General features: G+C 43.7%; 1 protein-coding gene across 1 annotated transcript in view; it reads left to right on the forward strand.

The window, feature by feature from the left end:
• DHRS3 (dehydrogenase/reductase 3) overlaps positions 1 to 24,006 on the forward strand; it is a 29,682-nt gene continuing 5,676 nt past the window's right edge. The window contains exons 1-4 of the mRNA XM_085079853.1: positions 1 to 977; positions 21,381 to 21,524; positions 22,196 to 22,315; positions 23,034 to 23,272. Of these exons, the coding sequence (XP_084935979.1) occupies positions 705 to 977; positions 21,381 to 21,524; positions 22,196 to 22,315; positions 23,034 to 23,272 (776 nt within the window). The 5' untranslated portion in view covers positions 1 to 704. The remainder of the gene's footprint in view (positions 978 to 21,380; positions 21,525 to 22,195; positions 22,316 to 23,033; positions 23,273 to 24,006) is intronic.

Consider the following 24,006-nt stretch of genomic DNA (forward strand, 5'->3'; position numbering starts at 1 on the left):
ACCTCCCCAGCGCCGCGGCCCTGAGCGGCAGAGACGGCAATAGGCAGAAATGAGTAAGAGCCAGAGCTGAACTAGTGCACGGCGTAATTCCTGCTCTGTGATCAGACACTCCAAGTGAAAAAACCGGGAGAGGGGGCAGAGAGAGGCGGTGATCAGCTCAACCTTTGCAACCGGCTCGGGACAGAACGTCTGTAGATATTTATAGATATTAAAACAAAAACAACAACCTCACCCTGAATAGAGCCTTTCTTAAAAAGAAGGTCCTGGAAATTCTGTCTTATTTAAGCAATTTCCTGAGTCTAAGAATAGAAATGAGCTGCCTGGAAGGCACTGCAGGCTGAAATTTGGAGACATAGGCTGCTTTATTTTATTTTTCCAAACATAAAACCTTTCATTTGGATACTGGATTTTTATGTGGGTCTTTGCAGCGGAGGGATGTATGGTTACTTTTAATTTTACTTTTTTTTCCGCCCTCTTTTAATTAAAGAAAAAGCTTTCCAGTTAAAAAGCAAGGAAACCGTTTTACCTGCGTGTGACAATCCCAGAGGACACCGATCAAGAAACGGGGGAGTGATTTGGTCTTCTGCACTACTTTACTCCTAACTCCATTTTTTTAGGGGGAGACAAGGATTTTTCCAGTCCAAGAACCTCTTGCCCCCAAGTTTTGGAAGGGGGTTGAAGACCTGTCACCCATTCGGGGGTGCATGAAGGGTATTGCTTTTCTTCCTCTGTCAACTTGGTTTTGTGGAGGTTTGGAAGAGAACTTTGCCTGGGAGAAGAGGATGATCTGGAAGTGGCTGGGCGCGCTGCTGCTGTTCCCGGTGCAGATGGTGTATCTGGTGGTGAAAGCTGCCGTGTGCCTGGTGCTGCCGCCCAAGCTGCGGGACCTGTCCCGGGAGAACGTGCTGGTCACCGGCGGGGGCCGAGGAATCGGCCGGCACCTGGCCCGGGAATTCGCCAGGAGAGGAGCCAGGAAGGTGAGCAGGGAGGGGAGGGGGAGCACCCACCTGCTGCTGTGCCAGGCAGCCCTGGTCCCTCACCTCCAGGTGGGATTGGTGGGGTCACTTGGGAAAGGTGAGAGAGGCTCTCACTTTGCAGAACTGAGTCATTACCTTGACTACCTGTCAGAAGTTGCCCACTCCTCCATCCCCGCATCCTGCCTTCCCTCGTGAATCCCCCCTCGTGAATCCCCCCTCGTGAATCCTCCTCTGCTGACAAAGGAAAGGTTTTCCCCTCAGCCCAGGTTTCCTGTGGCAGGGGAAGGAGATCTGAGCAATTCCCATGCATGGAGCCAGCGCTCACTTCCATTGCTGTTTCCCGGGTTGCTTCCTGGCACTGCTGGTCGTGGGGATCCTGAACAGAGAGCTCTCGTATCCATCAGGATCACATCCAGCCGTGTCACCCCAGAGGAGAGGGGCAGGTGGCTCTGGGACAGTGGGGAAAGGAGTTCCTTTTCACCATGATGGGTTTCCATTCGCAAAATTAATTTCTAGTGCGTCCTGAAGTCCCTCTTATGTCACTTCTGGGCAGCCCAGAGCTGTTCAAAGGGAAGATGAATGAGAACCCAGCAAGAAAAGCGCAGCTTGAGTGGGAGCTGTGGGATTGTTTACACGTTTCCTTTGGGAGAGAGGCTGAGACTGCTCTGTCTGCACAGCAGCCCAGAAGTGCCAGTGCAGCTGGTGGGTTTGTTCTCTTGCTCAGGAACTGCTGGTTTACCTTGAAATGTTGTGGTTTGTGAAACAGGTATGTCCCTGTGTGTGAATCAGTGAGGGATCCAGAAACACACCTCCCTGGAATGAGGCTTGGCATGGAAAGTTTCATCTCCCCCTTTATGGGTAATAAAGGGGAGGAATGGTGAAATTAGACAGCTGCACAAATACTTCTCTGTGTGAGAGGATGAATGAGAGTAAATAGAGAAGAAAGAGAGGAAAAATACAGAATGAGAGGCTATTTAAAGAAAAAAATTTGCATCTAGTTCAGGATAGTGTTCTGCCACTTCCTTACACATGCATTACAGTTTTCTGTGTGGTACAGAGCTATTCTGGCATGTAACTCCGAGGTGTAAAATATGTCAGCATTGAACTTTGATGTTTGTCTATGTTTGTGTTTAAACATCATGTTGAGATTTACACATTCTGGGAGTCAGAGCAAACAAGTTGACTGACCTTTGGACCCAAGCAATTTGCTGAAAGTGTATTTATATTATCTGTTGGAATACCACGCTTCATTATTTATTTATTTAGGGCGGCTGGTTGCTATGCTGAGCTCTGGCATTAAAGTGCCACCATTTCGACAGCACATTTAAGAGCTGTTTTGCTGCAGTCGAGCTGGGAGCTGAACAATGGCCCTGAGGAACCAGGGAACAGGGGCCAAAAGGAGACAGGGCTTTTTGAGAGAGAGCTGAGGATGGAATTACTGTAAACAGACACAGACTGGAGGCTATCTGTATGTCTTATCTACAAAATCTCTACGTATTGTGCAAGGAAAGAATAAATGAAAATAATTACTGGGAACCTTTGTACTTGTTTCATACAATGTTCTGAAATGCTCTGTGTTGCTAGTTAATGGTTAGACCATTGGGGGGTTTTGCCTTTTGGGATGTTTTCATGTGTGTCATCAAGGTGTTTAAGTTCTTGCATTGACTCAATCTGAATTAGATTTTCTTTTCAGTTCTGTCATGGTGTCCAGTTAGTCAAATATGGCACTCAGCAGGGTCATCCCCTTGGCAGCAGCACTGCCTGTCAGCCTGTGGTGTGAACACCAAAGCTGGCTTATTCTCCTTAGCAGTTTTAATGCCAGTTTTACCTACATGTGGTAGTTTCCATTCCCTTTGCTCTGGGATTTCATTTCTTTCTTGTTCCTGTGCTCAGCCCTAAATGTGTGGATTTTATGCCGTCTCCATGTACCATGCACAACCTTCTGCTTGGCACTTCTCTTCAGTTCTACACTTTGCCTTTGACAATCAAAAAGAAATGAAAAAGGCTTGCAGCGTCTAGCAAGTCATCTTTTGAGAAAGCTTGTGAAAAGTCACTGGTTTTCTCTTTTCACACTGCTAACTGTCTTACAGTGGTACGCAAGGCTTGTATTATTGATCATAATAAATAACTTAGAACAGATTCTGGTTATCAGACGGTGTCGTCACCATGTGCCAAGTTTAGAAAAAGACTTCCAGCAGAGGCATGGAGTCCTGGGCCAAGCCCAGTGTGCCATGGAGGTGGCTGGCAGCAGCAGCACGGGTTCAGGTTCTGCTGGAGGGTGTGCAGCGTGTCCTGACCAAGTGCTCCGGCGCCTGCGCACACAGACATAGTGGCGGGCTTTTGGAGGTAGGCGGCGATATATAACCATATTTTTGAGATTAGAATCTTCAGAAAGATAGGTTAGTTGGGACTGTGAGCACATGAAGCTTCTCTGGTAATTAGACGGGATGGGATTTCATCTTACACTCGCTTTCAGAGGCTGGTTTCGCTGCTCACCAGTGAGATGTATCGGAGCCGTTTTCACACAAGGTGGCAAATGTTGTATCCCAACAAGATTATGAATTGCCACACCTGCAACTCTTCTACTGTAAAATTTGGTGCTGCATTTAAAGCTATGAAGATGACAAGAAATAAATCCCAAAAGGGTTTATGCAAATGGAAATACAGTGTGTTCTCCTTGATTGATGAGCATGGAGACTAAAATTCTCAGTCTGACAGACTCTTGGGCACAATCTTGTAAATCCACCCTGATTCCCATTCTTTACCCCCATTGCTCTGCCATTGTGCCTCAACTGTGCCTTGGATAGATCAGTGTCTAAGAGACATTTCCTTCTCAAGTGGTGTTTCTTTTCTCACAGCTGTACGTTGGCCTCTCCAAAGACATGGCCAATAAGGGCACAAAACAGTGCCAGTTCTATCTGCAGCTTCAGAAGTGTATGTTCTGCTTTTTTCCATTAAAACTGCCAGCAATTTTTAGGCAATGAGAGACTTCAGTCACCAACTCCTCCCTGTTCAGGTATACACCGAGAGATCAGAGGATCCATACTCCATTTGTAATTTCAAGTAGTTGTCAAGAACTACTTGGTCCTGGGAGGCTCTGTGTATTGAAATGCTTCCTGGAGCACTTCTGGGAAAAGCCAAGAGCTGTATGCAGAGATGGAGTGGTTACAGATGATCCAGGACATGTTAGTGTTATTATGAGGGATGAACAGCACTGACTTTTCTCCGGAAATGCTCAAGTGTTGTAATCCAACTTCCCAGAGCTGTGTCCAGATTCATAAGTGCCGGCTGAGGAGCTACTTTGCTCTGGCTGAACTGCTGCAGAAATTAACTTTCTGCTTTCAGTTCCTTCTTGGTTGCTTGCAAAATTCAAAATCCTCCCTGCTGCTTGCTTTAACTCTTGAGAATTTTGACTGTACCTTAAAAGTATTTGGTCAGTGAAGCATCACCTCTGCCTCACACACTGATAGCTCTGTCAAGGCTTGGAGCTGTTGATACTCTGGTGAGCCAAAATGGCAGAGAATGTCTGTGTTAATGAAATGGGAGAAGGAGAGACTTTTATGAGTTTATGATTTAATGCCTATGAAATAAAAATCCACTTCCAAAGCCTAACAGTGTTTTTCAAAGACTGTACTGTATAATCTGGTTAATATTGGGAAGACTGGCCCCTTTGAACAGTATTTCTTGTGTTGGAGAACAGCCCTCTGCAGATGTGAGCAGTCAGGGGGTGCAGGGGCTGAATGGGTTCATTCAGTGCTCAGTAGACTGGGAAACTGCTCCTGGTTTCCTCAAAATCATTTGATTTTCCTACAGAGGTTTCATTATAGTGCCTTTGCCAGGGAGTTTTCAGCCCTGGTTTTGATGGGCTCCAGTGAAGAAGTTTTGATTCCTATGTCTTGCTCTTTGTTAGGTTTTCTTTTAGAAACACCTTGATATCTAAACATTTTCTTTGTTCTTTTAATTTACTTTGTTCACAGATTATCTAATCTGAGGTGTGACTGAACAGGAAAGGAATGCTTGGTTCTTAGGCATTCTGGATTGTTAAATGTCAACAAAACCTAATAAAAGTAACTGAAAAAGATGTTAATGATAGGACAGAAACAGATTCCCCAACTCTAGTATGTAATTCAGTATTCTTGGTTATCTGACAGTGACTTTGGAAGAGTTTCTTGGGCCTTTCAAAAAAAACCCAACAACCCTGAAATCTCAACTGCTCTTTCCATCAGTATTTTCACAACATTTTTCAAAGTCAGACCTCAATGTCTGCATTTTGGAAGATTCCTCATCATTTGGTTGTGCTGTCCTCTTTCAGTTGAGTGACAGTTGGGATAGGAAGAAGTTGAGAGAGGAAGGAGCACCAAGGAAGGGATGGATGAGAGCTCAGTGTTCCACTTTCTCCAGCAGAACTGAAAACCTCAGAGGAATTGCAAGTGTTTGAAAGCCTTGCATAATTGGAGGAGTTTAGCTGTGTGAGATTGGAGGCTATTTTGTGTTTAGGCTGAGAGTATTGGAGAGAGGTTATGTAAAAAATGGTATCAGGTCTCAGAATTTAGCCTTGTATTCCCAGTAATGGAAAATCTGGCAAGTTTTGAGATGAGCTTATCAATGGCACTCTCCTCCCACACAAGCTGCATCTGTAGGTCTATGAATATTTCACCTTGGTCTTTATGAATCACGTTGACATGCTATTTCACAGATTTCACAGCAGATTCTGAGTTGGAAGGGACCCCACGAGGATCATGGAGTCCAACTCTTAAATGAATGGCCTGTGTATTACTGTCCTGATTTGTATGAACTGATATATACCTTCTAAAAGCTCCTCTGTAACACATACCAGTGCAGCATGATCTAGGATTAACTGCCCTGTGCCTGGAGCTGGGTATTAAATTAATACTGATCTCCTGAATTGAGGGCAGAATACAGCACTGCTGCTGTTTCAGAGCTGTGACCTTTTTTTGAGGCGCAGGACAAAAGCTATGAGTGTCTCCCATGGATTCAGTAAGCGTTCTCATTCCAAAATGTCTTCATATATTGGTCCCTCTCAAGCATTCATCTCTGGTTGCACTTTCAGAGCCTGTAGAAGACTCTTAGTGAACTGCACTGGAAATTATCTCTTTCCTGAAGAAGAGTCTGGCATCAAATTCCTATCACACAGGGATGGGAATGTTCATCTGGATGGGCTGTAGTGTTTCAAACCTGGAAACCTTGCTTTTGTTGTGTACAAAGTGTGTAATTCCTGACCATGTGCTGGGGCAGTGGGGAAGGGATGAGATCCCTGCAGGAGCCCCAGCAAGCCCTTCTGCTTCTGTCAGCTTCAAAATCCACTGTGCTGGGCCAGTTGTCAAGGAGACACTTTTGTTCTGGAAGTAATAACTGATTTCTGACACGTTCATTCCTTCTCAGCTCACAACATGACTAGACCTGATCTGGCCACCCCAGAGAAGATTAGTCCTGATAGAAGGAAAAGAGCTGGTTTAACATGACATGCTTTCAGAGCTGAGAGGACCTGATTTTCCTCAAAATCTCATTAATCATCATGTACTTTTTTTTTAACAGGCATCATGACCTAAAATAATGAAATCAGGAATCCTTTAAAATTATGTTTATTTAAAAAATGGACACAGTTCTAATGTACATTACCCAGTGCAATATGCCAGTGTGCTGCACTACATTAAGGAGGCCTGGTGGATAATAATTTTTAAAAGACTCAGTGTAAAATTTTTATAAAATTAGATTGCAGTGCTAAGACAACTGTTGCCAAGTGAGCATCTGTCCCCATTCTGATTGCTTTTCCTGCCCTGTGCTGGTACCACAATGACTACACCCCATGTGTCTAATGGATTTCTCTGTAGTCATTTTGAAATGCAAAAAAGTAACCATTTGGAAAAGGCAGTCTGACATGTCTCAAAGTGAAAAGGATCATGTAATCTAAACGGAAAGTTCACGTTTTCTATGCTGTAGATATTTCAGTGTAATGAGAATATTTACCTGCAGTGCAAATATCAGGTTGTAGGTGATTAATCTCTCCTGTTGTGTGTGTGGTTGGAAAGAAACCACCATAGGAATGCAGCAGCTTCAGGGATATGTTAAATGATGGTTACTTTAATCTTTCTTAAATTTAAGCACTTAATCTTACAGTGAGCTATTAGAGCATGTCACAACTTATCAGCAACCAGAAGTACGTGAGAAGAACTGGGGAGTGAATGTTTTTCCATGTCATGCAAAATAATACATTAATTTGAAACTTCTGGTAAACCATGAGAGCCCAGATCTGATTGGGTAGCTTCATGGTCTCCAGAAAGGCTTTATTTCTCCAAAGATTATATCCTGACGGCAGCTTTATTTAATGGCTTCCTGTTGGCAGCTCCCTACTTTGTTGATTGGATTTAAGGATGGGCAGAAGAGCCCTTGTTTGGAGTCCCAGGCTGCGATGGCATGGAGCCTGTGCTGGGTGCTGGTGCCAAGGCCAGCAGTTGGAATAACATGCTGAATAAGTGTCTCTGCCTGGCAGGCACCGCCAGGATTTATCAGCTCTCACATCTTCGGTGTCTGTGAAGCAGCTTGGGCTGGAGCTGTTTTAACTTATAGTTTGGAACATACCTGTCTTTTGTTGCTGGGTATGTTGTAAGGAGAATAAATAATGTTAACAAGTAGTGGAACTTGCAGAGTTGCAGGCTTGTCATCTCCCATCGAGACACGGTGATGTCATGAGAAAATATTGTCCCAGTGAGACCATGCTGTGTTGGCACACCAAGATCCAGCACTTTTTAACATGCTGAAGGTCCAGCATCAAGGCAGTTAAATGAAGCTTCCCACTAAAGACAAGGACTGTGCCAATGCTGTAAAAAATCTTGAAGTTTTAAAGATGAGGTTATATATTAATGTCATTGCAGTGCCTCAAAAACTGACTGCACACACCAGAAACTGTTTAGCAGAAAGATGCTAAATGTGCTCTAGAAGAACAACAGCAAAAGATGATGCTGGCCTCAGGGTTGGCAGGGATAAAATAAATAAATGTGACAGTGGAGATAAAAACCAAAAGGCCACAATGAGTACCAACACAGATCTCTCTGCTGATTAAAGCCAGAAACTGCAGCACCACTCGTTGAGCCACTTGAAAGTTTTGGGGGAGGCTTGACAACAATGGAAATTCCAAGGTGGGGTTTGAAAAGCAGCAGTAAAAAGTTTTGAAGAACGTTTACAGAGGTGCAGGAAGTGTGGCAGAAAACAGATAGAGTGTTTTAGAAATCAATGCTGGGAGGTAAAGGCTGCAGTAGAAGACCTGATGCTAAATGAAAGGTGTTGGGAACATGGGTATAGTGAAGGTGAATCCCTTGAAAGTGAAAACAGAGGCTCAGCTTTGGCAAGCTGGAGCAGGAGGCAGTGAAATTCAAAATGAGCTGACCTGGGCAAAGCAGTAGATGAGGTGTTTGTTCTTGAGCAGGGGGTTGGAGCAGAGGACATCCAGAGCCTCAACCATACTCTGATTCCATGATTCTCAGTCTTATTTGTACCACAGAAAGGAAAAAGGCAAATTTTCTGAACTTCAGGGTTGACAGGAAGGTTTTGGTCTGTGGCGTTTCACGTTACTTATCTGAAGTGATTCATCCCTATTTTATTTGCGTCGTTTCATCACCTACAGTGACTTGTAAAAGTGCTGCTGTGTATTTATGTTGCATTTATGTCATGGCTCTGGCACAGGCTAGGAAAAAGTCTCAGATTTGTAGAACTATTTCCATCTGAAGCACTGTAGGTAGTTTTTACTGCATTATAAAAGAATCAAACACGCTGTTGAGCTAATGTCTAATTTAATTAGCCAGGCACAGCAATTTGCTTTAAGAGTGACCATAATCCCTGCACACAGTCCTAACCATTTGACTAAAACATTTTAAAGGAATCAAAGATTTTATTATTTTTAAGCCTGCTGTGGAAACCTGCCTTATTAGGGTGATACTGTGCAGTGGATAGTTAAAGTAGGAGGAACTTAGAAAACGCTGAATACTGAATGCCATTTCACAAAGAGATCAGCAACATTCAAAGTTGGCACATCAAGAACTATCTGGTTTTACATCAAACTGCCAGAGCCAAGACCAGGAACTCGGCCTGACAGTAACCTGAGAGGGATAAAAGTATTAAAGGAATTAAAAAAAAAATAGGAAAAATAGATGATGATGAAATTCACAGAAGTAGCCAGTTAATTAATTCTACAGGAGTGATGGGGAAGAGAAAAAAAGGCAACAGTTCTCTTGATTTCCTTCCCATAAAGTTGGACAAGGATCTAGAAATTCTGTATCTTTCCTTCTGGGCAGTTTGAAAATGTCAGCTAATGATTACTGTGTTTGAGTGGGTTTTTTTAAAATCCACTAACAAATGCCAGTTAGTGTTTAATGTTCGCTTTCCCTTTGATCCCTGGCCTGAATTGAAGACACAAATCTAACACAATTGCTGCTTCAAGGATTTCTGCTGGAAAGGGAGACTGAAAAGAAAAACTGTCCAAGACAGAGAACAACAGCCTCAGAGCTGACCACCGAGAGAGAACAAGCTCTGGCATTTTTAAACCTGTGCTTATCAGGAATATAAGGCAGAAATTATTAGAGAGATCTTTTTAGCTGGGCCCAGAGTCTGTTCTTCAAAGCATCCTGTCAACATCCTGAAGAGTCGAACAAGTCAGACCCAGGCACTGCCAGATCCATTGGCTGATAACACTGACGCCAGGAGAAAAGGGTCAAATACATGTTTTTTGACCTTTATCCCAGTGGGGATTAAATTGATTCTAATTAATAGACTTGGGAATAGATGGGTACCTTGGCAGAGTTTGTAATTAATTTAAATTGTTCATCCCATTAGCTTAGCCATAAACTATGCATAATTACAATGGGATTTTGTGGACAGCCACCCTTATGTTGCCACCTTCTTAATTGCAGTTTATTGACTGCAGTGCTGCAGAGCTTATTTGTTTTGGTTAACACAGGGATTTCTGTTGTCTTACACTGCCTGAGCAAATGTGTCAGCACTCCACTTCTGGCAATAAAATCATGTTTGAAAGCACAAATGCAGCTCTGCTGAATCAGTTGTGCTTTAGGTGTGTGCCTGTGAGGTAAACCTGGCTCTTGGTGTGTAATCAGGGACAGTTGTACCTCTGAGTACACTTAAACAACATCAAATTATACATAATTTTGAGGTGGTATAAAAATGATGCCTGGAAATATTCTGGCTGTGATGATCCTGTAGAATGGCATAGTTTTAGCCACAGTTAGAAAGAGTCTGTGTAAAGGTGGGGTGGCAGTTGGTGTAACCTGTCTAATAATATATTTCTTCCCTTATCTCAGTGAAAGAGTCATTTAATATAGGTGCAAATGGAGTTCAAACTGGACTTCTCATCCACTCATTGTCCCTTCCCTTGGGCAGCACAGGTGTATCCATAGGTATTGTTTGTCTTTTTGGTTGGTCCTCTTTCCCAGTAAGTCCTGGACTTGAATCCTGCAGTCAGAATTCTGTGACTGCTGGCCTGCATCAGAAAGATCTGCAGGCACTGAAGAAGATCTTACTTTAGTGTTTCTTAGAGGCTTTGCTGAGGAGCAAATGTCTCTTTTATATTAAGAAGTCAGGAGTCACCAAACAACCATGATCTTTTATGTGCTTCTAATTAGGGGTTTGTTCTCTTTGCCCTTTGAATCACCAGGTACACCCAAGTTACATTTTCAAGGTTTTCTTTGTGTCTGAGGAGCTGACAGACTTGCACCACTTCACCTGAAAGCAGAAATACTTAGGTAATCCTTTTACTGGATCTCAAAAAAACCCCTCAAATACACTGAGCAGTCCATCTTTCCATGCCCTTCAACAGAATGGATCAGCAAGAACAGTGGGCAGTCAGATGTTTTCTACATGAACATTAAATTAGTGTTTGTCTTCCATCTGTCATTTCAGTCTGCTTGCTGGCAGTAAACACAGACAGTTTGTCTCTGATCAGCACTTCCCTGGGCGAAGCTTGGTGGAGAGGGAACAGAAAATCCTGACATCCCCTTTCAGCAGCTTGGTTTGATGTTCACTGCAGCCTCAAATTCCCTGTACTCAACTCAAAAAACCTTTGCAGTGAGGACAAACTCAGCTTACTGCCTTAAGGAGCTGAGGTCACGTTTCCAAGTGGGATATTAAAGACATCCAGCTGGTACAAGTGCTTCTTTCCCAAATGGTAACAGCTCAGGGCTGGCTCTGGCCACAGTGAGCTGTCAGGAATTATGTCAGAACATTTCCAAGGCCCTTGGGAAACACAGGAGTCCTGCTTCGCTGAACCGAGCTGTTGGATTTTGGGTTTGGGATGTGCTGGTTGTGCAATGCTGGAGCTTTTTACTGCTTGTTCTTGGATTGTAATCCATGCCCCTCGGACACCCCTGTGCTGTGTTTATATTTGATGTGCTCATGGAAGTAGGTTTGCCTCTTCAAAAGCAAAATCTTTACCCATCAAAAGGGACTGCAGTGTTTATTTCCCTGGATGATGATGTGCAAGTGTGGCAGACTGCTCTGTGACACCTTTCCTGCTGAAAGGAGGGGAGGTGTGTGTGTGCACACGTGTGGGAAGGAGATCTGGAAGGAGACCTTGTGTGTCCTGCAGAGCCCAGAGTTCAGCAGTTGGTCAGCCAGCTCCTCCTGACATCCCTGCACTTGTGTTCAGCTCTCACTGAGCTCTCCTGATGCCTTTGACCACAGACACTGTCTGATCTTAGGCCAGCATTTGTGCAAAATCAGAAATACAGAAGGAAATCCTACACCTCTAAAGGGGTTTTGGTTTCTCTTCCTCACTGACTTAAAAGGGACAAGAGATAAAGAATTCTAAATTATAAAATTTCACGTTGTTGTTGAAATTGTCAGTGTGGTGAATAATCAGAATGCTGGTTATAGACTGAAGGAAGATCCATTTCAGAGGGAGTTGATATGTTTGGGATGAAGTTAGAATGGCTCCTTTAGCCACTGGAATCAGTAAAAACAGTTCAAACCCTTTGGGTTTGCATTTGAGTCCCAGATTTAGGCCAAGTGGTGTCATTTGTTTCAGGATCCAGGCTTCTGAGCACAATTCCAACATGGACAATCCATCCCAGATCTCCCACTGCTGCACGTGGGGATTGCTGTCCCTTCAGGCCATGACTCCAGTTGAGTTTGTCACTTACATTTCAATGGAAGCAAAGACTGTTCCACAGTGCATGTGAATCAACCAAAAATAGGCCTGTTTTTTAGGGCTACATTTCACACACTTTTTTGAAGCAGTTTCCAGATCCATAGATGATCTGAAGCTGCTGGTGGGGAGAGAACCCTTCAGGCAAAGAGCAGCCTTTGAACAGGGAATTATTCTGCCTCAATATTCTATTTCTACCCCTCAGTTACTGACCAGGTTACTTTACATGGTTTATTCTATTGGAAAATCAGCTTTGTCTCATGGTCTGTGATAGCTCAATTGGTTTTATGTTCGCATTGAAGTGGCTTAACTTGGTTTTGCATTGCAGTGGCCTGAAAAGCACTCAGTCACATCCAAGGGATGGTAACTTCCAGGCAGCTGTAAGTTAGGAATGTGCTAAAGCTGGATTTGTGGCTGCCTGACCAGCCCCTCTTGTTTAAATAAGTATCATTGTGGCAGAATCTGCTTAGAATGGCTTTGATCGTTTCTGGATAAAAGTAATGAACATATAACTTTCGTTTCTACTTTTAGATATTTTATTTAACCAGGGCTGTGCTGTTTCCCACATTTTTTGTAAGCAGGGTAGCTACTTTATCTTAACAGTGGACTGAAAAAAAAAGGTAAAATCAGTGAAAGACCCTTTTTAAGCCCTGCTGCACCCCTGGGGCTGTGTGTGCTCTGAGAGCTTCCAGTGCTCTGATTCCCATCCTCCTTTGACTTAATAGACTGAGAGAGTTAAATATGTCCTGAAAACTGCCATTTGTACAACACATGAATAGATTTTAGAGATTCTGCCCTGTTGCATAGCAACAGCCACCATTAAAAAATAACATTTTGAAAAGCACATGAAAAGATAGGCAACCAGTTAAGCATTTCAATATTGAGGCTTTCTTCTAAGCAGTGCCCTTAATTTCTTCAACTAAAATTCTTATAAGAAAGGCACCTTTTGACAGCTTTTATACGGTTTGAAAATGGTAGCAGTTCTTTTTCTGGAGGCAAAGAAAGGCTTGTAGGGGAGCTTGTCTGGAGCAGTTGCTGGTGTTCAGTTTATACACAAATTTAAGGCAGGCTATTTTAACGCCAATACTTCTCCAGTAGTCTCACGGGAGAAATTTTGGGGTTTTTTTCAGTCAAGAGCTGCATCCTATTATGCACATGGATGATCTGGAGCATATTTTAGCCCTTTCTGGAGGGCAGTTTATAATGGCAGCACTGGGAGCATTATTCACCGTTAGATTTCCATGGCTGTTTTTGTTGCAAACCTTCTCCCAGCTCAACAAATTTAAACCCTTCCCTAGTTTTTCTTGTCAGAGATGTTTAGAGTGTAACATCTAATCGATAAATTTGTATTTTTTATTTTTACAGAGCTTGTAGAGGACTTTTTATATATCCCCCAAAATAAGCGAAGTGCTGGTGAATTGCTCATCATGATTTAGCCTAGAGCAAAGCTGAAGGTGTTCAGAATTCAAGCTGACAATTCTTTAAACTGGCAGTGCAGCATAACTGATGCTTTTGTAAGCTGTGCAGGGTCTAGCCTAGGAATCAGAGCTGTCCTAGGTGGATGCAGTGCCCAGCCCTCCCCGGGAACTTAAAACCACCCAAACATTTCAAGGTTAGGCTGCTGTGCTACAGAATTCATCTCAGAAACAGAAAGGCAAAGTCCAAAGCAGAATCCACTTCGATTGGCACCTGGTTTGTAGCTCTTTAATTCTTCTTTTCCATGCATTTATATTGTCAGGTTTTTCCACTTCGTTAGTTAAGAAGCAGCAGACCTTTCAGTTAATTGTTGGGTGAAGAGGCAATTGTGGGCAGTTTTGCCCAGTCAGGTGAAATAACACTATATTTGAACCACTTTTTAATTCCGTATGTCCCTTCCTCCTAACGTTACCCTGTAATCTAAACTTTTGGATTTTTTTAGCTTTCCAAAAACAAACAGTGTTACTGTTCAGCCTCGACATAACTTTTTGTTGTAGTAAATGTTTAACTCTGTTACATGAACATTTAACCTGTCACATGTTAAGAATTCTTCACCTGGAGAGTTATATGCAATCAGGAAAAATAATAATGCAGCATTTTGGGAGGAAAACGTGCACACAGCAAACCCTCAGTGATGCTGCAATGTCCTGTTGGACTATGGCAGTCATTTCTTTTTCCCCTTTGAAATGTTATTCACTGACTTTCTATCCCTTCATCCTGTCTGCTGTGCTTCCAGGACAAAAGGGCTTTCTGCACCTGCATATTTACCCTCCCCACAATTTCCTGAGAGCTCCGTGGACATTTTTATAAGAAGCTGGATTATAGGGATGCCATGCCAAGCAAACGGAGGCGGCAGCAGCACACTAGTTATTTTTGCAGGGTGGAGTATTATATTTCTATTGGTGGATGTCTCCAGAGCCTTACCTCAAATACACAACTTTTCTAACATTACCCCTCTCCTCTCCCCACCCCCAGATTCGCCACTTCTTCCTGCTCTGCAGCCAGAGAATTTGACTGCGGGATATTTCTTTGTGTGCTTTGGATCCCTGGAGCAGCGGCCGCTTCTCACACATGGTGTGGCAGGACATTCACCATTAAAAATCTGTCCTTTCTTCCCCCACAGATGCTCGCAGGGACCTTTGTAGGGTGACAGCTTGTGGCCACTTGGTGCTTTTCGTTGGAACGTGCACTCGGTTTGACCCTGTCGCAGCGTTAATGGGATTGTAAAGGCTGACTCCTGCCTGACCTCTCCTTGCAAACAACCCTCACCCTTCCCCTTCCTCCCTGCTCCGAGCTGAGCTGGGAAGAGTCGCTCCCAAGGCAGTCTGGAGTGGCAGTTCGTGCTGCAGACGAAAGCAATTGGAAAAAAACACTGAAAAAAAAAAAATCAGCATGGGGCCACCTGTCCTTAAATAGTCCTGACTGTGAGAACAGTGGGCATCTGTTCCCTTCCTTAGGGGGAGCTGGTCTTAAATGCCTGTGTGCAGACAGAAAATCACACGTTTTCTTTCCAAGAAGGCCTCTGTTGAATAGCAGGCAGGTGTTGACATGCTCCTCTGTGATTTTTTTTAGGTGCTGTTTGGTTTCTTTCAGAGGAGAAAAGGGGTGACTTGGGGTACAACTGGAACTGACTGTTGTTTAGGTGAATAATGTTAATCCCATTGAGTGCTAAGTCAACATATAAAGTAATAAAAATTCTGACTCTAGACTAAAAGGATTGGAATGCACTCTTTTAGTACATCTAGACTCCTTCTGAAGTCTCTTTAGCCCTAACTTTTAATCTCATTGCTGTATGGTACTCCTGGAACCAGTTTATTACAAAGTCTGTGGTTTGTGTTTACCAGGGTGGCAGGATTAAATTTAAATTCAATTCTTACAGGCTTTACAACTTCCAAATAGTAATCTAGAAAAGCTTGTGTGTAAAATAGATAATAGGCTTACTGTCTTGATTCTCCATGCTAACGTGCAGCCTTTCTCATACCTGTCCCTTGCAGCTTTGATATTCACTGTGGGAACTGAGAAAAATTCGCCACTGGCCTGCTTTGTTTGCTTACCTTTACAGAAGTGTCACTAAGGGGCCGGGTTAAGTATTTTGACCTACTTCAGGCATCACAAGGTTCTTTTTTTTTCCTTTCTAAAGCAAAGATTGGCTTTTCACACTGCAGGGCCACACCTTTCCCTCTTCCAGTAATCTGCCTTTAGCTGCCTCTCCCATGGAGAACTCCTGAAAGAACTTGTCTGCCTTTGCCTGGGGCCAAGAGAGGGGAAGGGGTGGAGGAGAAAACCCTTCTGCCATTGACAGGCAAAAGACATGGAGCTTTTGAGGCTGTGGGATTTAGCCTGCCGTTCTCACGATATGCAAAACTCTGCCAGGATTATGGGACACACTGGAATGCATTTTTTTCGGAGGGCAGACTGTGAGTTTAGTACTACCAGGCTTTGTAAATATAGGGGGATAAGGCTGGCATACTTCAGTGGATTATCTACACTTTGTACTTCCTAAAAGTATGCAGGAACTCTTGAGTGTTGGGTGCAGAAAGGCCTTCTGTGTTTGAACAAAGGTCTGTGCAATTACAGATACCAACTCACACAGAGCAACTTTTGTTCCTCTGCACTAGGAAGGAGGTTGAAAGGGGGAATGAAATGTGTTGACCTACCAACTACTTCCTATCTCTGCTGATCTGGGGCTGGGAGTTGTGGTTGATTTGTGGAGGCAGCAATAATGAGATCAGGCAGGAAGGGCATTCGTGTCTCTCTGCAACACTTTAATCTTTCAGTGTCTTCAGATTATATCAGGGAATTGCTTCATGAATCGTAAAATGGCGAAACCTTTGGAATGGAAGTTATATCTGCTAATCACAGCTCACCTTGTGTTGTAAAAGACCAAGAGTAAACAGTTCTTTACTCAAATACTGCCCAGATAACCCACGGGGAGTGTCTAGAAATGGCACATGTTGGGTCTCAGAAGCGTGTTTGTGGTGGGACACCTTTCCAGTACAGCTCCAGCTCACTGGAGGCAGAAATTCTAGCACAGCAGGTTTGCTGAAGATACAGTGCCAAAAGAACTGATGATGTAAAAGGGCAGCATTCCTTTGCTGCTGCTCTTGAATTGTGCTAGCCATAAAATGGGACCAAACAAGTTAACGAGCCTTGTAAATGATGTACAATTAGCTCTAACCCTGTGTCCTGCACCAGTAATGTCCTTCAGTCTCGGGAGGCATTGATCATGTGTTTATATTGTGGTTGATAACAGCTTCCATCTAGACCAGTTTATGTAAATTAGTGGCTTTATCTGATTTTGTGGTGGTCAGAAGTGTAACTCTTCTAGTGTTCTGGTGAAAGTCAGGCTTTGGCTCAGCAGTCAGGATTGGGGCTTTTGGCACGAAGTCACTGCAGGTCTGTGTTAGACAGCCTTGCCTTAGTCCAACAGCAGCAAAAGCCTTCCCTCTGACTCCCCTCCGACCTCGGGGCACGTCTCATTAGCAGATTAAATCCAGAGTTAAACGAGTCCTCTGGGAGCAGAGGATGCAGTGCCTGCCCCTCCAGCTGAAGGGATTTTCCTAAGGTCAGATAAGGAGTTCTGTGACTCCAGATCGACAGATAAGGTTTGTTTTGCAAAAATCCATTAATAAATCCTGGGAAAATCTGCAGCAAGTGTGATGTCACAGCCCTTGCCTACTTTGAAGTTCATCAAGGGGAGGAGGGCACAGAGTTCCTCTGTCATCATAAATCTGTTCTTTGCTGTGTCCAGCGGCAGGATGCTGCCCTGCAGTGTCAGGGATGGCTTTCCCATTCCACCTGCCTCCCTGGCCGCTGCCAGCCCGGGGTCAGCCCGAGGTAAGCGCGGGCAGGAAGCCTTGCAGCAGGATTATCCACCTCCCTGGGCTCCTGCCCTCGCAATTTTCTGGTCAGTAACTCTGTGAAAGGAGAGCGTGTCTGCTGCGGCAGGGACAGGCAGGCAGGGGAGGATGGCGAGAGATGAAGGGGGGAAAGAAATAAGGGCTGGATTCTTTCCAGGAGGGAAAACTGTCTGTCCAAGAATTTATCCAAAACACAAATTAAATATTCCGCTGTCCACCCCTAAGTTATGGTGAATGGGTGTCTGTGCAGCATCCTGATGGGCTGGGAAATCAGGAACACCATGTCTCTCTTCTCCTTTGTTCCTCTGCATTCTCCTCTGTCCAGACAGGAACTTCTGTGTCTGCTGGAGTCATTCTCAGCCTCCAGTTGGGACACACTTACTGCCAATTTAGACTTAAACTTAGCAAGGAAAGAGGAGACAGACCAGACTCTCAGCCCCATCCCTACATTTGGAAAACCGCGCTTCCTAATAAAATGGACCATTTCCTAAACCACAGGTCTGGACTCCTCATGAATGCAAAGTCCTTGAATCCCACCTGGGGCAGGATGAAGTGAAATGACACCTTTCTTGATGTTGACTAAGCAAAGAATAATATTGCTGTATCTCAAGGGTTGCGTCTCAAGGGAAGTGAGGAGCCAAGTGTTTGGGTAGCTGGAGCTCATGGGGCAGCAGCCAAACAGCCCCAGGCAGGCCCACAGTGGCTCAGCAGGTCAGGAGGAAACAGGAGGGTTTGTTCAGGAGCATTGAGAGCATGGATGATCATCCCTAATTGCAGGTTTTGCAGAAGGGAATGAATGCAGAAGAGCAGAGAGCTGAGGAGTTTGTAGAAAATCCCGAGACAATAGGAGAGTTAAGGACCTAGAAAACACCAGAAACATCAGAAAACTGCCCTATTGCCTGTGCAGAAAGAGTAAACCAAGCCCTCTGTAAAGATGTTCAGGAGCAACAGAAGCCTCAACTGTGAGACAAATGCAGCAACTCCAGTCTTGTCTCGCTGTAAGATCTGCTGTCCTGGGAGGCTGGAGGGAAACCTGTGCCAATTCAGTCTGGCCAGATGTAAGAGAGAAATTGAAAGGCTCATGATCTTGTAGGAGCAGTCAAGCTTGAATTTGGACCAAAAGCACATTGTATTGAGTTCTGAGTTCTATCCATCTGTAAAAAGTAGCAGAAACGACAGCAGGAGCCCTCACTTCCCACTGGGTCATCAGGGACCTCTCACAAAAGAATGGGCTTTTATTTACTGCCTTTCTCTTACACAGGCTGAAGCCTTCACCTGAGTGTGGACAGTATCAAAGCCACGAAAACTTCCCATGGAAAAAAGTCAGTGCTGAAATTAATGTTGTCAGCAGGATAAGCAGCAAATTCTGCCTTCCCCAGATGGCCCAGATTTTAACGGGGTCACCTTGCAAGACTTGCCTGTAGGATATTAAAGGTCCCAATGAAACTGTTGGGGCATAAAAAAAATATTATATCCAAGAGTTGCATCACAGACAGATGTTCCTTTGACAGGTTGTCCTTTGCTTAACTACTCTTCCATGTATGTTTCCTGACATTCAATGCATCAGTGGCAGCTCCTGGGAATAGGAGGCTGTGTGGATGTTTGAAACAGATTGAAGTGAAGAGTGAGGGATCTACTTTTTATTTAGCAATAGCAGTGTGAAGCCCTGGGGTGTTAGATATGTGAGGGCAGTTTCTTGCCTTACACTCTCCTTGTCTGACACCTTATTTCTCTTTCTCTCCTCTTCCTTTCCTACCTTCCATTGCTCTTCACCGAGTCACTTCATTTTTTAGTGTCTGCATTGACTAATCCAACCCTGCAAAGAGGGTGAAGTTCACCCTGATGCAAAAACTCTGTGGGCATCAGACTTGATGTTTGCAGTTGACATTCTGTAGTGGTTTTTTTCCCTTCTCTTTCCACAGAGATGTGGGTTGGGAAAGGGAGAGCAAGTGTGCATGTGCTTACAGCTGAACAGTATTTTGAAAATATTTCCTGAGAGCTTGTGAAATTTCTCACATGTTCCTGATTTCCCTTCAAGTCTGCAGTGTACACATGAAAAATATCCCTCGGTCTAGCCCTGGGATCAGAAGTGAGTAAATAGCCATCAGTTTTACAAGCTTTGAGGAGATGCCAAAGCCCTGATGGCCAAGGGTGATATGCTGAGGCTTTGGAAGCCAGGCCAGTGCACAAGCTGCAATTTCAGCCATATGCTTCTTACGGTTTTTCAGTCTGATCACAGCTTTTTCCTTGAAAATTACTTCCCCTGAGATAAGATTTCCCATGAAATGGCTCTGGCATATTTATACATGCTCTGAACTTTCTGGTCAACCAGATTCGTGTCCTTTGGAGAATTTGAGGATATAAATCTTATCAGTCTGAGTGTGTTTGTGTTCACAGATGTGCCAGTGACTTGGAAATGGGATTAATTGTAATTGTAACTCGTTTGGGAAATGGCTGAGGACTTGGGTGCTTCTGCCTTTCAGCCTTGCTTGGGCACAGAAGAGCTCTTTGACCCTGCCAGAGATTAGTTTTAGTACCAGTTATGAGATAAGCTTAACTAGTCCTTAAAAATAAGCATGTTAAAGCTCCCTGCAAGGCCTTTGTTGTGGGGAAGGAATACTGCATACATAATATATATTTTTTTATGTTTATCTTGCAGCTAGTAAGTTAATTGCAGGGGTTGAGCTATAAGCAGTTACGCAATTTAGACTTTTTCTTCCTGTTCTTTCAAGTTTTGGAAAACTCAATGATTCTTTAATCTTTGAAGTTTAAGTGTGCTTATTTTTAACTGTTAAAAAATCAATATACTGGTCAGATTCATATGCAATACACAGTGCTGTGGGAAGGAACCATAATCCTGTGTCACATGGAAATAGCACCATAATTTTGAATTTTCAATGTAGCAACCATTTCTGCTTTCTCTTTTGGATCTTGCTCCTGGAGTCACAGAGTAGTCACCTGATTGCAGTAACATGCTCCATTCAGTAATTTATTTTTTGCAGAACGACAATGACTCACCATTTATAACATGATGAGTGCTGAGAAGACTTAGTTGAAGAGCAAAAAGGATAGATCAATTCATTCAGAGATGTCTTAGGTAACAGAGATGAAATTATATTCCTTCTAGTAGCCTGAAAAGAAATAGAAAATAAGGTTGTGTACTCCCTGTGTCTCATTGTAAATCAAGTCCATGCTCCATTAGAGTGTTTGTTCCGTGAATATTCAGAATTTTCTGCGTACAAGAAGCAGTGTATCACTTTTACTGTGCTAAGAGGGAGTGGCAAGTGAAATCCTACATATATGAGCTGCAAAATAAATCCATGCTTGAAATTTCCTTCTTTAAAAGGTGTGTAGTAGGGTGAATGCTTGTTTGAAATGCACCTGGGACAGCACCAGCCTGCAATCAGCATTGCAAGTAATTACAGAGACTAGGTTGAAAATATACATTTTACTGCAGAGCAGATTTTATCTCCAAATGTAAAACATGAAGTAGAAAACACACCAGATATTCAGGAAGGTCTGTGGTTTTAGGATAAATTTATCATTCTGTACATGTGTATAGCAAAACCAGGAGAGATTTGAAATGACATGATACAGAAAATTTTCCAAGTGTTCCATATCCTGGTCATGTTAGGCTAAAAATCTGATTTTTTTGTTCTAGCTTGTGTTGCTTGTAAAGAATCTGTAAACAGAGGGTCAGCAGTGGGACACAGCTCCCACTTGATACTCCCCATGTAACAGAAAATCACTGCTTGTCTTAAATGAAGCAAAACACCAGCGCTGGCAGTGAGCACACATCAAAGATTCCCATCGACCCGTTGAAGTCAGGAGCATGTTTTAATTATTTCAGATACGAAACAGAAGCAGTTTGACTCTAACCAAAGCTTCTCGCTGCAGATCATCCTGTGGGGTCGGACTGAGAAGTGCCTGAAGGAGACCACGGAGGAGATCAGGATGATGGGGACAGAGTGCCACTACTTCATCTGCGATGTGGGGAACCGCGAGGAGGTCTATCGGCAAGCCAAGGCTGTGCGGGAAAAGGTCTGGGGGAGCACTGGTTATGGAGGGGCTGGGGGAGCTGGGAAAGGAGCTCAGCCTGGAGAAAAGGAGGTTCAGGGGGACCTTCTGGGTCTCCACAGCTCCCTGACAGGAGGGGACAGCCAGGGTGGGTCAGGCTCTGCTCCCAGGGAACAGGGACAGGAGGAGAGGAAACAGCCTCCAGTTGCACCAAGGGAGGTTTAAGCTGAATAATAATGAAAATATTTTCATGGAAAGGCTTGTGCAGCATCAGAACAGGCTGCCCAGGGCAGTAGTGGAGGCACCATCCCTGGAATTGTTCAGAAACAATGTGGATGTGGCACCTGAGGACATGGGTTAGTGGTGAACATGGTGGAGGTGCCAGGTTGATGGTTGGGCTTGATGATCTCAAAGATCTTTTCCAATCTTAACAATTCTGGGATTCTCTTATTCAGTATTGGATGAGACAAAAAATATATTCGGGAAAGAAGAAGGTTGACCATGCAGATAACATTGTACAAAGCCCAGCTACCTGTGTGAGGTGATGGAAAGGATTACAAGGCCCACGGGCAAAAATGTCAAAAACTATGAAAATAACAATGTATTTGGTCAATAATGGCTATTCAGCTCTAATGGTAACTGCTGATTTGTGAGGAGAGATATCATTTGTCACAAGTAATTTTCTTTTGTTGCAGGTGGGTGACATCACCATCCTGGTGAACAATGCTGCTGTGGTCCATGGGAAGAGCCTGATGGACAGCGATGATGATGCACTACTCAAATCCCAGCACATAAACACCCTGGGACAGTTCTGGGTGAGATGAGCTCTTGTGTCCCATGTAGTCTGAGTTGGGAACTAGAGAGGCAGATTACAGCCAGTAGGTCTTTCATGCTTGGTTAAAGCCAGTCTGTCTTGAAAACAGCAGAAAAAAAACAATGTGAGGAGCAAAGGCCACAGGAAAGAGGTCAAAAATAAATACCATTTTTTCGGGAGTAACTCAGTATTTGATGGTCTTTATTCCCATTCTGTGATTTCCAGTAAAACATTTGATGTAATTTGATTTGATTTCCAGTAAAACATGTGAAAGCCTGAGCTCACAGAGCAGTTTCCTGTGTGGTGATGTGTAGGGAACATCAGACAAGTGTGGGACTGCATTGCTCAGGGAGGGGAGATGTGAAACTAGGTCCATTTTGAATCACAAGACAGAAATAAAAAAGCTTCTTGTGATTTCATCACTTTGTTGAACAAGTTCTTAAGCACAGAAGGCACTCTGTTCATGACCTTTTTCTGGGGGTACTGCTTATATATATGCTAGGAAAGACTTTTCTTGTGTTTCTACACAAACTTTGCCTATTTAGAATCTCAGAAAATGACAAAGCCACAAGGTCCTCTTGCCACTCCTTTCCTGACATATGAACAGGACACTTGGGCTGCTTGTGTCTGTGTCACCTTACTTTTTTCAGTCACTGCTGTTTTCGTTGTATCGCTGCTGAACAAATTTCTTTTTCTCTTCTTTTAACTCTGTTCTTCAGACCACCAAGGCATTCCTGCCAAGGATGCTGGAGCTGCAGAATGGGCACATTGTTTGCCTGAACTCTGTCCTGGCCTTGTCAGCCATCCCTGGTGCCATTGACTATTGCACCTCCAAAGCCTCATCCTTTGCCTTCATGGAGAGCCTGACGCTGGGGCTGCTGGACTGTCCTGGAGTTAATGCCACCACAGTGCTGCCCTTCCACACCAGCACAGAGATGTTCCAGGGCATGAGAATCAGGTCAGTCCAGGGGAGCTAGAAGAAAGCATCTCATTTTAAATGAATCATCAGAATACACTCCTAATTAATGCTTCATTTAGTTAAGAGAATTCGATGTCTCATTTGGCTGCCTGGGAACAGAGGGTCACTCTAGGCCACCTGGGACTCATCAGACTGGTTCCCTCAGTGTGCTGGGATACTCCTGCAGCCTCTTCTGGGGAGACATTGGCTGCTGCAGAGAGCTGGAAGCTGTTTTTCCTTGCGTGTATTCCAGAGAGGGAGGGGAGGCAATCTGCAATCGAGGTCGTGCAAAAGGACCAAGTCTGCAAATTGCATGAGAATTAACAGCACAAGTTCCTTCTTTATTTACTGGAATACTTAATTCTTTCTCACTGAAAGGAATGACAGCCACTTATTGAAGTGAGACTATCAGTACTTCCTTTTTACCCCTGTCCAAGAGGACAAGTAATGGCTGTCCAAATTAATATTTTATAATGAGTAAAATAACCTGTTCATACAGACTGTGTTCTCTTAGTCAAGAAAATCTGCAAGTATTGCAGGAGCTGGGAAAAGCCTTATCTTCCTCCATTACTTTTAATACAGGGAGGAAAATATTTGTCTTTTCACCTGTCGAGGATTTGAATCAAGCAAAGAGGAGCAGAGAATAAAAGTAAAAACAGCAGCACTGAAAAGACAGCATTTGCTATTGGTTTGCATTCAAATTAAGAAAAACCCTGAATCAGAGCTCTGATTAC

The sequence above is a fragment of the Lichenostomus cassidix genome, chromosome 21, assembly GCF_008360975.1.
Source record: "Lichenostomus cassidix isolate B80296 chromosome 21, HeHo_3.0, whole genome shotgun sequence".
Classification (NCBI taxonomy): domain Eukaryota; kingdom Metazoa; phylum Chordata; class Aves; order Passeriformes; family Meliphagidae; genus Lichenostomus; species Lichenostomus cassidix.